General features: G+C 26.2%; 1 protein-coding gene across 1 annotated transcript; it reads right to left on the reverse strand.

Moving 5' to 3' along the window:
• Positions 1-506: 506 nt before the first annotated feature.
• Bma-cts-1 (putative citrate synthase, mitochondrial precursor, putative) lies at positions 507-4,042 on the reverse strand (the record flags this gene model as incomplete). The annotated part of the gene is made up of 10 exons (XM_001895309.2): positions 507-722; positions 920-1,078; positions 1,197-1,295; positions 1,575-1,825; positions 1,995-2,115; positions 2,325-2,460; positions 2,814-2,998; positions 3,414-3,536; positions 3,782-3,838; positions 4,004-4,042. 10 exons carry the CDS (start codon positions 4,040-4,042, stop codon positions 507-509), a joined length of 1,386 nt encoding a protein of 461 aa, XP_001895344.2.
• Positions 4,043-15,011: the final 10,969 nt, after the last annotated feature.

Below are 15,011 nucleotides of genomic sequence, written 5' to 3' on the forward strand. Positions count from 1 at the left end.
TGACTTTCCGAATCAGTTGACATTTTTTCCTGTAAAATTCCGTTTGCAGTGTAATAATTAACAGACGGAAATGTTGCAATTTTTTTTGGTATGAATGAATACGCATTCGAAATGTTTCCGGAAAAGCTCGGAATTAAAAAGCAAAGAACATAAATATCAATTTCTACTAATCAATACTTTTAAATCATTCAAAAATGAAATATAAAGTAATCAAAGTTTTCGGAATACAGTGACTCTGGAAGGACCAACAAACTGAATATTTATGTGATTAAGAGAAACATGGGAAAGATGGAAATTTATTATTTAAGAAGTCCTAATACCTTTCCTTTTCCCAGTGCAGTCAATGAGTAAATTATCAACTTTGAATGCAAACCAAGAAATCAATAAAAGCAATAATTAGGGATGACCATTTATATGCATGTAATATTAATTTTGGGTAGAAAAATATAAATTATCATAAAACACTAAAGAAAATATGCAGCAGTTTTTTCTTCCTGTTCTTTCCTTCAACTTTTATTAACCAATTTCATTAGACCATCAGTTGAATGAGATTTGGGACGTTCGAGTGGCAAGCCCATAGCACGAGACCATATCATCTGTGATAAACAACCGAGTGCACGTGAGACACCAAAAAGCACCGTATAGAAGGACATCTCTTTCATGCCATAATATTGAAGCAGCACTCCAGAATGTGCATCCACATTTGGCCATGGATTCTTGGCCTACAATAATCATAATAATTTAAACCTGATGTATTTTTGTAGGTCGACAAACCATTTCAATGGTTTTTCTAAATCAGTTGGAGTCCTTACTGTTCCAACCAAGTCTAGGAAATGTTTTCATCCCAATCATGAAATTCTTCAGAGGACTAAATTACAAAATTCTGGATACTTTTCAACGTTTCATAATTGTATCGCACCTTTCCTTGCTTCAAAAGGATATCAGGAGTAAATTCATAAAGCTTTGAAACGAGATGGAACATTGGATCCTTCGGAAGATGCTTCAAGGCAAACTCCCGCTGGCACGTGTATCGAGGATCTGTTTTGCGTAGTACAGCATGACCATAACCCGGTACTACCTGAAATAGTACTAGTACTACTCAAGGCCTTAAATACTCTTGAAATTCGGTACGCTGATTTATAGTATGATGAATATTCCCGAAAAGATTATCTGAAAAGCTCATGTTAAAATTCCACCTGTCCACTTTTCAAATGATTCCATATCCAGTCACGCAACTGCTGATCAGTGTAGTTATCGCCTAGTTCTTTTCTGCACTTTGTTAAGAACACCAGCACCTAAAGTTAAGAAGTTAAGAAAAGAGTAATTTATTGAGAAAATAAAATAAAAAATCCAACTGCGATATTTTTATCTTTTATGGTTTTACAAATAATATTATTTGAAAATTAAGTGACCGGAATATTATGTTGGAGAATGGAAAATATTTGATTAAAAATAATGGAGAATGTTTAATTAAATATAAAAATAACCCTTTTGAATATAGAGAAACATTATCAAATAAGCAAATTAAAGATATAATTAATGCCATGGACAGCTAGTAATCGAGCAAATTAAACCTCTTGATTGGCCAGACCATGTAACGGTCCAGCAAGTCCACCCATAGCAGCAGAAAACGATAAATATGGATCTGCTAACGCGGAGCTCACTAGATGAGACGTATGCGCAGAAACGTTACCGCCTTCGTGATCGCTATGAATTGTGAGATACAAGCGCATAAGTTCAGTGAACTTTGGATCATTAAAACCCAGCATTGATGTAAAATTGGCAGACCAATCATTCGATGAGCTTACTACACTTGCCAATGTACCTGCAACTGGCAAATATAATTTCCAAAAAATTTCAAAATTTAATACATGTTAATTTTATTATAGTTTAATACATTATATTATGCTAGGAATCTTCAATAAAATAATTAACAAAATAAAGAAAAATAGCAAACAATAAATGGACTTCACTTAAGTTATTCAAAAACCTACCATCTCTGTATAAATTTCGATAAATAAGTGCAGCAATTGTAGGTAATTTTGCAAGAAGTCTCATAGCATCTTCATATACAAATTCCCAATATTTCGCTTTCTGTACTCCTTTACTGTAGGCCTAAAGTATGTTACATTATACTTCTAAATGAATAATAAATAGAGAAGTAATGTGTCACTAGCTCTAACTATTTGCTTCCAAATTTCGTTCCATTTGCTATAAATTCATGAATTTTTTGCATGAATTAGTTCTGCAAATATCCAGCTTCTAAAAATTCGCTAAAATAAATTTACATTCAAGCATGAATAAAAACTTTTGCTCATACATACTTCGGCAAATTTACTGTCACAATTAAGAGCGGCAATAGCCGACACAAACTGAGCCATAGGATGCAAATTATTCGGAAAATTACAGATCATTTGTTCGACATGCTTTGGTAGATCTGCATGAGCAGCCCATTCCTTACTGAAATTATATTAAAAAATGACTCTATCAAAATGCTAGTACGCAATGCAACGAAAATGAGGAAAAGGAGAGAACACAAAATGCAAAACTCTAAAAGATCTCTGAAGTGTTTCTGAAAAATAAGAACTAATCGCTAGATTTTCCGAATATAATTACTTACCAAATATATATCAAAAATCTATAGAAGATGACTGCATTTCTGATCTTAATTATCAATGATAATAACAGCATGCAATTTTATTTCGCGGAAAATATTCAAATATTTAAGCAATTTAGTTTAACTTTCATGAATATTAAATCTGTTTTAAATTACCTTTAAGGGATTAAAAAGTTAATGACACTAATGAAAATACCTGATCGCTGTAGTTTGTGCCTCAGTTGGAATATCACCAGTGCACAGCAGCCACCAAATTCCTTCCGGTAATGGTTCTTCACCTCCTTTTGCCTTAGGCAACATTTTTTGGCATTCCGGTATAGAATAACCACGGAATCGTATACCTTCTTCTGGATCTAGCACAGATGTCTCAGTTACCAGCGCCTGAAAATTGATTTTCATCGAATTCTCGTTTCAAAAAAGCCACTTTTTCTGAGTGTTCCTATGGATACTTGCATAATAAGTGTCACCACTTCTGCTCAAGTAATATAATGCTTCATAATTACTAATAAAACCCATTTGAAACCTCGAATTAGCTTATTTATAAACTATAAGAAAACTGCAATTATCACACTTCCTTTTCTAATTTTTAGAAAGTAGAATATAAATCAAACATAATGTATCGAAATAACAACAAGCAAAAAATTCAGCCATAAAAATCACTTTTTAACCATCCGTGTCACTTTGAATCTACTTGAAAATAGTTACTGGCATTCATAAATTTAAATTTCAAAAATCATGTAATAAAATTTTCAATATAGAACGATCAGCTGAAATATAAGTTAGAAAAAAAACAAACCTTCAAAGTCCGCATTCCACCATAAAGCATATCTACAGTTACATTTTGAATTACCGTTGCACCATGCTGTTTTCGAAATTCTCGGACTTTCTCGTTATGAATTGAAATTTTTTGTGCAAGCACCTATAATTACGCGAAGTGAAATTCAAAATTTTTTAAAATTTGAAAATTTTGTTGGCAGCAGTCAAAATTATTGGTCTGTGTCAATGGTACATCTCGTAACCAATAATTATGACTTGGTAAAACTGCTTTAACATCAATGGTTCGAATAAGGAAAGATGGTCTAATAAGGAATGTCACCTCCTCAAATTCAATATCTCAATACAATTGAAATAACCCATATTATCAAAAAACATGAAAAAGCTAACTTCTTTGAGATTTGTAGTTGAAGCCGCTGTTGAATATTGTAAGAAAGCTGTCAAACCCTGCAATTGTTAAAAATGAATGGTAAAATTTTCAGAAATGAGAAACTTTACTAAAGACAGAAAATATTATCTTTCTTTAAGCAAAATACCATGGTCCCCGTTTATCCAGGAGACCTAATTAAGCATATTTAGTAATAAGTATTGATTAAATTCAACAGCACATACTTTTAACTGACAAATACGAATCTTCGCAGTAAGAGCCATAACACATAAACAGCGTATGTTTTGCGAGAGATATGCAAATTCCAAACACAACTGAAATTTGAAATCATAAATACGTGCACGTAAAGGACATAGAATAGAAGATGCAATCCGATGGCATAAATCTTAACGTTGATGAAACGATGAAAGCCTAGCAATGAACAATAAAAGCTTAGAAAAAGAATAATACGTCCACTTAGGTTTACTAAGCTGATTGATAATAATAATAAATATACCTAGCAAAAATAAAATATAAACATATACCTAAACTGTGAATTTTGGATCATTACAAGTAATAATAATAATAAAATATACCTAAACTAAGCAAAAATAAAATATACCTAAACTGTGAATTTTGGATCATTACAAGTAATAATAATAATAAAATATACCTAAACTAAGCAAAAATAAAATATACCTAAACTGTGAATTTTGGATCATTACAATAATAATAATAAAATATACCTAAACTAAGCAAAAATAAAATATACCTAAACTGTGAATTTTGGATCATTACAACTACAATTAAAATAAATTCATGGAACCTTGTAACTTATTTTTGTTTTTATCTATTTCTTCGCACTAAAAATTATCATGAAAAAGATAAGAAATCATAAAACTACAATCACTATTAACAATACAGTGTTACAAAATAAATATGTCATCTAGAAATAATGAAATAGAGGAAGTATTTCAGTAATAATCATTAAACATTTAAGAATTCAAGCTCAAACATGAAGTTCAAATCAATGAACGAATTGATATTACTACTTTTTAGCATTATTCTATCTAATAAAATCAAGCGATAAAAATTTTGTGCAACTATCAGAGAACAGAAGCAAAATGAAGTAATATTGATTTGGGAAGCATACAGCACTAACTAAATAAACATCCTTCCATAATAATCCGTTTTAGACTTATCTTACTATATTTATTCAATAAAAAAAATTATTTTTGAAAAACACTTTTTAAAAAATGTACGACGTGTTTACGTAAAGGAATAGAATATGCATCTCACAATATCCTCTTAAAATATTATACTGAATAGGGAAAAGCACATGTATATTTCAGTGAATTCTGTAAAATTTAAATTTCAGATGACTAACGTGTTTTACGTCTTTCGATTAGCACTAACTACTGCGAAACTATTTTTTCGGAACATTTCTGATTATTAGAAGAATTTTGGCCAAATAACGTCAATATAAAGATATATATACTGCATGAAGCCTAGCGTCAGCACAGCGATACGTGTAACTGCATGAAGCCTAGCGTTAACACAGCGATACGTGTAACTGCATGAAGCCTAGCGTTAACACAGCGATACGTGTAACTGCATGAAGCCTAGCGTTAACACAGCGATACGTGTAACTGCATGAAGCCTAGCGTTAACACAGCGATACGTGTAACTGCATGAAGCCTAGCGTTAACACAGCGATACGTGTAACTGCATAAAGCCTAGCGTTAACACAGCGATACGTGTAACTGCATGAAGCCTAGCGTTAACACAGCGATACGTGTAACTGCATGAGGCCTAGCGTTAACACAGCGATACGTGTAACTGCATGAAGCCTAGCGTTAACACAGCGATACGTGTAACTGCATAAAGCCTAGCGTCAACATAACGGTGTAATGATACGTCTATTCTACGCATTAATATTTGATGCAACAAAGAGTGGTAATTAAAAATTGTAAGAGGAACGTAGTCCGACAAGGCAGTAGCGGTGTGTTGTTGTCAGTTAAGCAGTATATCACCTCCGCCCACAGACACAGACTCACACACACACATACATACGCATACACACAAACATGAATATGTACATAACGTGCGTACACACAACAGATAAGACACACGCACACACACACACACACACACACACACACACACACACACACACACACAACACACACACACACACACACACACACAACACACACACACACACACAACACACACACACACACACACACACACACACACACACACACACACACACACACACACACACACACAAATAGACATGCACACACAAGTACACAAACACAAACAGACACACGTGCACATATACAGACATATAAACATCCTTACAAGCAGACATATAGACATTCACGTAGAGAACACGCACAATAATGTTCACATACACTGACAGACAAATATTCAAATGGAGAGAGAGAGAGAGATAGGAATGTTTTCAATTGGTCAGCGACCTTTACTATGGTCAGTTTGCTATGGTCACTTGTGATTAGATTAGAGTTGTTTTTGCTCGATGAATTGTAATATTGGTTTCAATGAATTTATTTGACTAACTGATAAGATTGACTGCAAGTGATAGAGAATGAGAATGAGGTGATAAGAGATGAATGGGAGAGGAAGTAATGATTAATTTATCATTGCTGGTCAACAGAACCTCTCATCCAATAATTACTGCAACGATTTCTTTTGTCGTTTTTGCGCATCATATCGGTCGGTACATTTATCAAACACTGTCAACAATAACAGTGTCACCATTTCAATTTTTCATCAAACAACAACAATTCATTCTCTTAGATTATTTTCATACCATTGTCAAACAAAAGAAAAAAAAAAAAGGAAGAAAAGTTCTTCCCACAAATTTTGACAAAATTTAATTAATGCTTCTTTTTTTTTTTTTTATTCTTTCTGAATAAATATAATTACTTACCTGTTGTTATACTTTTTGATAATGTAATTAATTACCTAAATGCTTTAGGGAAGTTTACTCATTGATGAATTGTGACTAAAATTTCAAATGTAAACAATAAAATTTATTATTTCTCTTCTAAATACTATCAAACATGGTACTATTACTTCATTTATTCACTCTGTAATAGATTTCTTCCTGATAATAAGTCTCCATTTAATCAATAATTGATCCGAGTAAAATCAATGAGATTCGTTAGATATAAGTTATCGATTGATTGAATAATGATTGAACAGCATTCAATTCCTTTGAAAGTATAATCAATTCGGAAAATACCTCAATTATTTGATTGCTTATAGCTTTGTAGTCACTGTTAGCTAAATGTCAAAACTATTTTCCTGTTTTCTTTTTCCTCTTATCCGGCATAAAAACGGTTATTGGTAGTGTAACAATATCCTTTTCACAGTTTTATTCAATTTATGCCAACAATTCAAATTGTATTTGTTGAATTGCAACATGAAAAAAAAAAGTTAACAATAATTTTCAATTCAGCACAGAAATTTGTTTTCTTTTCTTTTCTTATTTACAAACAAAAAAAAATTTATTTTATTGAAATTATCGAACATTGATACTTGTTTATAGTTAAATGTTATAAACTTAATAAAAAATAATAATAATTAACAAATAAAAAATAAAAAAAGTAATCCGAAATTACCGCTTAAAAAAAATTTAATGTATCATTGAAACGGTAAGCAACAATAAATAGCATTTTCGAATATTTATCTGAAAAAATGAGAAAATTCATCCATTCATTCTTTAGATAAATGATAACTATCTTTTCTCTCTTTCTTATCACTTCACTTCTAATTGAAAAGATAAAATGATAAGAGTAGAATGCAGTTCAGTAATTAATTTCGCATCATTATGATTACTTGAAAATTTTCCTTTTTGATGAAAAAAATAAGGAATAATTAGGGTTAATTTCATTTTTTGTCTTAATCATTAAGGAAATATTTAACATTTACCTGTGAATTTAGGCGAGAAAACTAAATTAAGGCAAGTATCATATTTTCTTAAAATTCCGAAATGAAAATTTGATAGATTCCTGATACGAATAAACTTGATAGATTTAATTTTGAGGAAGAAATCCTGAAATCATTGCACTTCACACAGATCGTCTATAGATTAGCGAAAATAAATGATCAAAGAAAAACACTAAATCAAAACATTTAAAATTCTAGAATAGCTTTTGTTGCTGACATTTTCTCGAGAAAAATCATTCCCGAGAAGAATCATTCTTCTTGTGAATCATTCAACACTAATAGTCTTTATAATATTAAACAAAAAAAAGAAAAGGAATTAATGAAGATAATAAGAAATGGATAGAATACAAAAGAAAATTGAAAAGTATGTCAATCATTGTTAGTGATGATCAAAATGTCAACTATGATCGGATGACAATATCATAAAGATTTAAAATATCTAATATGAAATCGCGTAATATGTGACACTGATAAAATGTCACATATGATAATCGCGACATAAAGAAGAGAACAAAACTGAACAGTTCAAGTGATTGATGAAATTTCAAAATTTACATTCAAATTTTGTTTTATTTTTATTTATTTATTTTTTTTTTTTTTTTTTGCAATTTGTTTGTGAAATTTTGATAAAAAAAAAAAACAAACTATTACTATTGTTTAAGAATTGAAAACTATTAGAGAATCATTTGTAACGGTTTGAAATTTAGTCAATGAATTCAAATTTTCAGTTATTTTTTTGTTTAACAAAAATTAAGTTTTTATTGGATAAATTTTAAATTTTTATCACAAAAAAAGAGAATATTTAAGTAAAATTTTTTTAGGAAAAAAAATTGAATATTTGGTAATGAATTTGTATATATGTTATAAAACTTTATGTAAAAATTTTGAAAATTTGCATTTTTTATTATATACAAAAAAAAAAAAAAATTGTCCTTTTTTTGAGATTTAATTTTGTTTATCATTTAATGTTTTATCAAAGAACGTGTTAAATGATATTAAATGTATGCTATCATTTGATTAATCATATTATTATTTGCAAATATCATTCCGTTTTCTCTCTTTTTTTTTTTCACTTCTAAAATTATCAATTTTATCATTGAAATGATAAATTATTTCTTATTTAATTTTTGAACTAAAAAATTTTACAAAATTTTTATCGCAATATATTTTGGATTATTAGTCATTATCAATGGCAATAAATGATACAAATTTTTCTTTCATTAATTTATATTTCGTTGAGTGCAAATGATTAATAGCTTTTTTTTTCTCTTTCTCTTTCTCTCTCTCTCTCTCTCTCTCTCCTTTTTGAGACATTATGACGACAATTTTAATTTCATTTCAGTTTGTAAATAAATAGATAATTTGAAACAATAAATTTGCGATTAAAAGATAAAAATTAAAAGGAAAAGATTAAAAAGAGAAAATCTGAAATTTTTATATATATTTAAAAACAAATATTAAATAAAAAACAAATATTATATATTTAAAAACAAAAAACAAATATTAAATATTTAAAAAACAAAAAAGGAAAAAAATTTATTAAATTAGCAAAAGTTACATTTTAATTTTGAGAGAAAATATTATGTTTAGAATTTATGTTTGCATTTTTTGTGCTAATTTGTAACCTAAAATTGGAAATAATAGATGCGAGATGAAATGGGAAAGAAATGAAAAGATTTCTTAGTTTATACTTTGAAGTAAGTCAATTAAACTTAAAAATCACATTAGCTAAGTAAGTTTAGGAACCATTTTGAAAAAAAAAAAACTTTTAAATTAGTTAAGTTTAAGAGTTATTTTTTAATGAATGAATTTAATCTTTCATTTTTCTGGAATGAAAGAGTTTAATACAAATAAGCATGTCATTTGCCATAAGTATAAAAGAATGGGTAAATTTATTAAATTAAAAATCCTTTAAGAGATTTTAATTTTCTTTTTTTATTAAATTAATAACATCTGAGCATATCAAAATAAAGCTCTTTTAGTTAAATGTTTTAATTTCATTTTTAAATGCAATTTAAAAATTCCGAGTAATAAATCACTTCCGGTACGGTTTACGAAAATGATTTCACCATGAAAAATTATGGATTAGGATAAAACTTTCATTTGAAAATCACTCATAATAAAAGAAATTGAAATTTTTTCAAGTATCCTTCGATGTTAAAATTACGCTATCACGTGAACTACTCGTACCGAATAATGTTTGCTAATATTTTAGTTAAGTAAAATAAAGCTACTTTTCTTAATTCTCTAATAGAAAAACGTGAGTCATCTATAGATCACGTAAGCTGACGTGAATATTAGTTGTATTTTGCAAAAGTAAACGTTTGTGGTCATTTTATTCGTCCTCTTTGTACACTGATGAAATAAATTTAATCGTAGTATTATTGAGTGAAATTAAGATTTAAATTTAAGTTTGAATTAAATTTTCTTTAAAACATTTGAAAAAGTTCTTGCTTTTATCTTTTGAAGCTATCATATCAAAATTTGTTAAACTTTTCATTTCATCTTTCATCCTTTTGACCTAACATAATTTATTGACAATTTAATTAATTCATTGCATTGAAGAAGTAATAAATTTTATTTAACACATTGTATATTCTATGACAATCACTATTAATTTAATAAATTTTAATTGAAAAGTTTGAATTATAATTGCTTAAATTTAATTGACTTGTTTTTTTTTTCAAAAAAATATTATTCCAACTGTAAAATGTTTTAATATCGTAAGCATTTTTATTTATTGTTTTTTTTTTTTTTTTTCTTCAAAAAAAAAAAAAAAAAAAAAAAAAAATAAAAATTTCAATAAACATTCAATGATATCAATGAGAAATACTATAATATCATTAACAATATTTATTTCATTCAATGACAAATAAATTTATGTCATCAAACTATGAATAATATTTAAATGCATCATAAATAACATAAAAAAAAAAAAAAAATTATTTTATCATCAAAAAGTAAGTAATTTTTAATCAAAAAAAAAAATTCAAAGAATTGGAATGTCAGTTTAAATGGAAAATTTGTTGATCTTATAAAAATGTCTTATTGAGAAAACATCATCAAATGATTTTCGTATTTTCAAAAAGAACCTAATTTAGTTCTGCCTGAATGAATGCATAAATTTTACAGTTCTATCAAATGATGTTTAAAAAAGTGTGCTACTAAAAAAAGGTGACGAACTAACTAACTGTCAACTTATAAATTTCCAGCCCATTTAGCAGTTGCTATCTTCGTTACTTCTTTTTTTTTTTTTTTTCCACTTAAATGCTTAAATGTAATCATTAATATTGTAAAGTTTTTTCTTTTTATCATATAAATTTTTATAAAAAAAGACTAATTGATCAGTGAGCAATTAAAAATTGTTCATACTTTACTTTTTTTTTTTTTTTTGAAAGTAATAAAATGAAATAAATTGAGGAAGTATTATGAGGAAGGAAGAAATACATTTGAATGACTTATACATTTCCTACCTAATATTCTTTTAGAACAAAAAAAAAAGAAGAAGAAGAGAATAACTATAATTACCAAATATAAATTTTTTATAATTATTTATTTATTATTTGGCATTAAAATTCAAATGTTTTTGCTATATATAAATTTTTTATAATTATTTATTTATTATTTGGCATTAAAATTCAAATGTTTTTGCTATATATAAATTTTTTATAATTATTTATTTATTATTTGGCATTAAAATTCAAATGTTTTTGCTATATATAAATTTTTTATAATTATTTATTTATTATTTGGCATTAAAATTCAAATGTTTTTGCTATATATAAATTTAACGTTCAAATTTTTATTATTTTATCACAATATTTTCAAATTATTTTAAATTATATAAATGAACTATATAATACTCATTAAAATGATAGAAAAAAAAAATTTTTTTTTAAACTACCTTATTCAATATTATGTATTTCAACATTTGCTTTTTTTTTTTTTTTTTGTATATCACTTTAAGTATAACAATTAATTGGTTTTAAGTAAATTTTTTTTTTTTTTGAGAAATAATAATTATTGATTTGAAGCATTGAAATTTGAATTAATATTTGAAATGGCTAACTAAACTATATTGCATAAATATTTGTGATTTATCATTTTAGTAATGTCCAATTTCTAAATGTTTAACCGTTGCTTATTAAAATTTTTTGATAATCTAATTAATAATCATAGAAGATATTGCTTATTTGTTTACATCTTATAACTTTTGTAAAAAAAAACAATTTCAATTTTTAGTCTCTTTAAATGATTTTTCCTTTTCACATTTTAAGTTTTATCTTATTCGTAATTTTAGATTTATTTGTTTTTTTTTTTTTTTTTTTTTTTTTTAAAGAGAAACTTACTTCAAAAACATTAAACAATCATTTAAAAAAAAATATGGAAAAAAAAAAGGATAGGATGAGTTTCATTTCTTGCAAATATAAAAGTAAACATTATTTAATAGCTAGTATTTTCCTTTTTTTTTTTTTTTTTTAAAGAATCATATTGGTGACATACTTTCTATACATATCAACAAAGTGACACATTTAAATCGTTTTCAATCTATTAGATATTAACATGAAAAAATGCTTACTTTCAAGTTTTACAAACAAAGAATTTAAGACACTGTCAAAAGTTATATTTTTATCAAAATACTATTAATGTATATTTACATCTGTAAAAGTATATTTTATAAAATAATTGCTATTATATCATCATTTATTATAAATAATAATTTAATAGAAAATTTATTCATTTAAAATTTTACAATAATAACAACATTAGCAATAATAATGATGATAATAGCTACAACAATAACAATAACAACGACAACAATAACAATAATAATAATAATAATACAATTATTGTCGATTATAATCCGCTTCAATCGACCATTATCAATGATGCGGCAACAAACCCGAATTATCATTTTTGGAATTTATTAATTCGCTGCTTTACATTGCAACGATAGTTGCGATGACAAAAAGAAGACGAAGAAGTGACCTTCCCAAAGTCTGAAAAACCCGTAATTCCCGATATTTCTACACCCATCCATTCAATCATTTTCACATCTATAACCCTCAATTTTCCTTTCATATTAAATTCCTCCTTCTGCATGCTTATATAATTGTTCAAAAAAAAATTTTTTAATTTTAAATAAAAATATAATACTATTAGCTCTTTCTTCTTTTCTTTTTTTTTTATTTAATATGAATTTTACCGCCTCTTAAGCTTTTTACAATTCATTCAACTATTTAATATAATCATAAAAAAAAAAAAAAAAAAAAAGATCAATCAAACAAAAATCTTTTTTTTTTTTTTTTTTTTTTACTAACTATTAATTTTCATTCAATTAAAGGTCATATTTTTACAATCTTTTCTTTTCTTTTGCTTTGCTTTCCTTTTTTTTTTTTTTATTTTTTTTTCATTCTTTTGAGCCAAAATTCTCGAAAATGAGCAATGACAGCGCCCAATGGAGCGTTACATTGCACTACAATTACACTATTACATATATATATATATACATATTACCTTTAGATTTGATATAAATTTGATCAATTTATTAATTCTTTTCTCTCATTTTCCTTTCATCTTTTCATTCCTTCTCTCTCCCTCTCTCTCTCTCTCTCTCTCTCTCTTTGTGATTAATTTGATTATTACTATGATAAATTCAACATATATATATAACATTCTTAATGCTAAATCATTAATATTATTTTTTCTTTTCATTTTGTTCCTTTTTTCTTTTTTTTTTTTCTTTTTATAATTTAAAATTTTTTTTTTAAATTTTAAAAAATTAAAATAAATACTTTGCAGTATTTATAATAAATTTGTGGAAAAACAAAAATTGATTAGAATAGAAGTAAAAATGATAATTTAATTTGCTGATTACGGTATCAATTTGTATTACAGTTGATGTGCTGATATGAATTTTGTGAATGCCAAATGATTAGTTACATTTATCAATGGCAATATTGGGAGGAGCATTGATAAAAGTTTAAACTATTCCTTTCTTCGTCATCAAAACTTTCAACTGTCCCATTTTCTACCCTATTCCACTTTCTCCGATTCATTACTAACCTCTTTCTAAATAATCGGTTTAAAAATTTAAGCTAATACTGCCCTCTTTTTTTTATCATTTTTAAATTTTCATTCTATTATTTCATTCTTTCTTTCTTTTTTTATTTATTTTTTTTACAATTTCTTCTTTCTTTTAAATGTTTTTAAATCAAATATTCATACTTTGTTTGTTTTATTTTGCTTTGTTTGTTTTTTCGTTGTTGCACTTTTCGTTATCTATTATTAGTTAAATGTGAAATATTTAAATATTTTTCAATTAACTCATTTTTTTTTTTTCTCAATCAATTTCAATTCTAATTTAAACAACTAAACTAACTTCCATTTTGAATTATTTAAGAATTGCACCGATTAAACCAATCTTTTGAAATTTAAATGATTAAATCCATATAACCCAACATTAAATGAGGCATCGATGACAATAAATGATTTAAAATACTTTAATAATTATACTAATTAACAATGCTTTTATCTATTATTGTGATAATATAAGAATTATTCTTAAAATTAAATTTTAAATTTCTTTTTTGTTTCTTCTTCTAATTTATCTGTAAAAGTTAAAGGAAAAAAAAAAGACATTTGCAAAGTTTTAGTATGACAATAATAAAAATAGAATTGTGATTCATCTATGAAGCAAAAAATTTAAGTAAATACTAAAATTATAAAATACTACTTACAAAAAAAAAAATTTTTCCCAAACAGATTACTACAATGAATCATAATTTTTAATCTTAAGCTAACTTTTGTGACAATTTCTTAAAAAATTGTCATCAATAATTCAAAGCTATATGATATGATATGATATATTACATGAAATTTTACTGATATGAAAATTTTTAAACAAAAAAAAAGAGTGAAATTCATTTATTTAATGTATTGAAAAAAATTTTTAATAATGATACTAAATAAATTCATAAAATTATTCAAATATATAAGTTATTGCTTATTTGTGAAGTAAATTTGCTAATTTTTTTTTTTTTCGAAAATTTTAAAATTGAAATTACAATTTAGCATAATAATTCATTTTGCATTTATTAGACATTAATTTAATTCAGTGCAAATGATAATAAATTGATAGGAATTTGTTATTTGAAGTAAAATTTTCTTATTATTTAATGATGAAAAATATTCACATTGTGCTATTTTAAGTGAGAGAGAGAGAGAGAGAGAGAGAGAGGGAAAGGGAGAGAGAAAGAGAGAAAAAAAAAA

Source organism: Brugia malayi, assembly GCF_000002995.4.
Source record: "Brugia malayi strain FR3 genome assembly, contig: Bm_v4_Chr3_scaffold_001, whole genome shotgun sequence".
In the NCBI taxonomy this organism is placed as follows: Eukaryota; Metazoa; Nematoda; class Chromadorea; order Rhabditida; family Onchocercidae; genus Brugia; species Brugia malayi.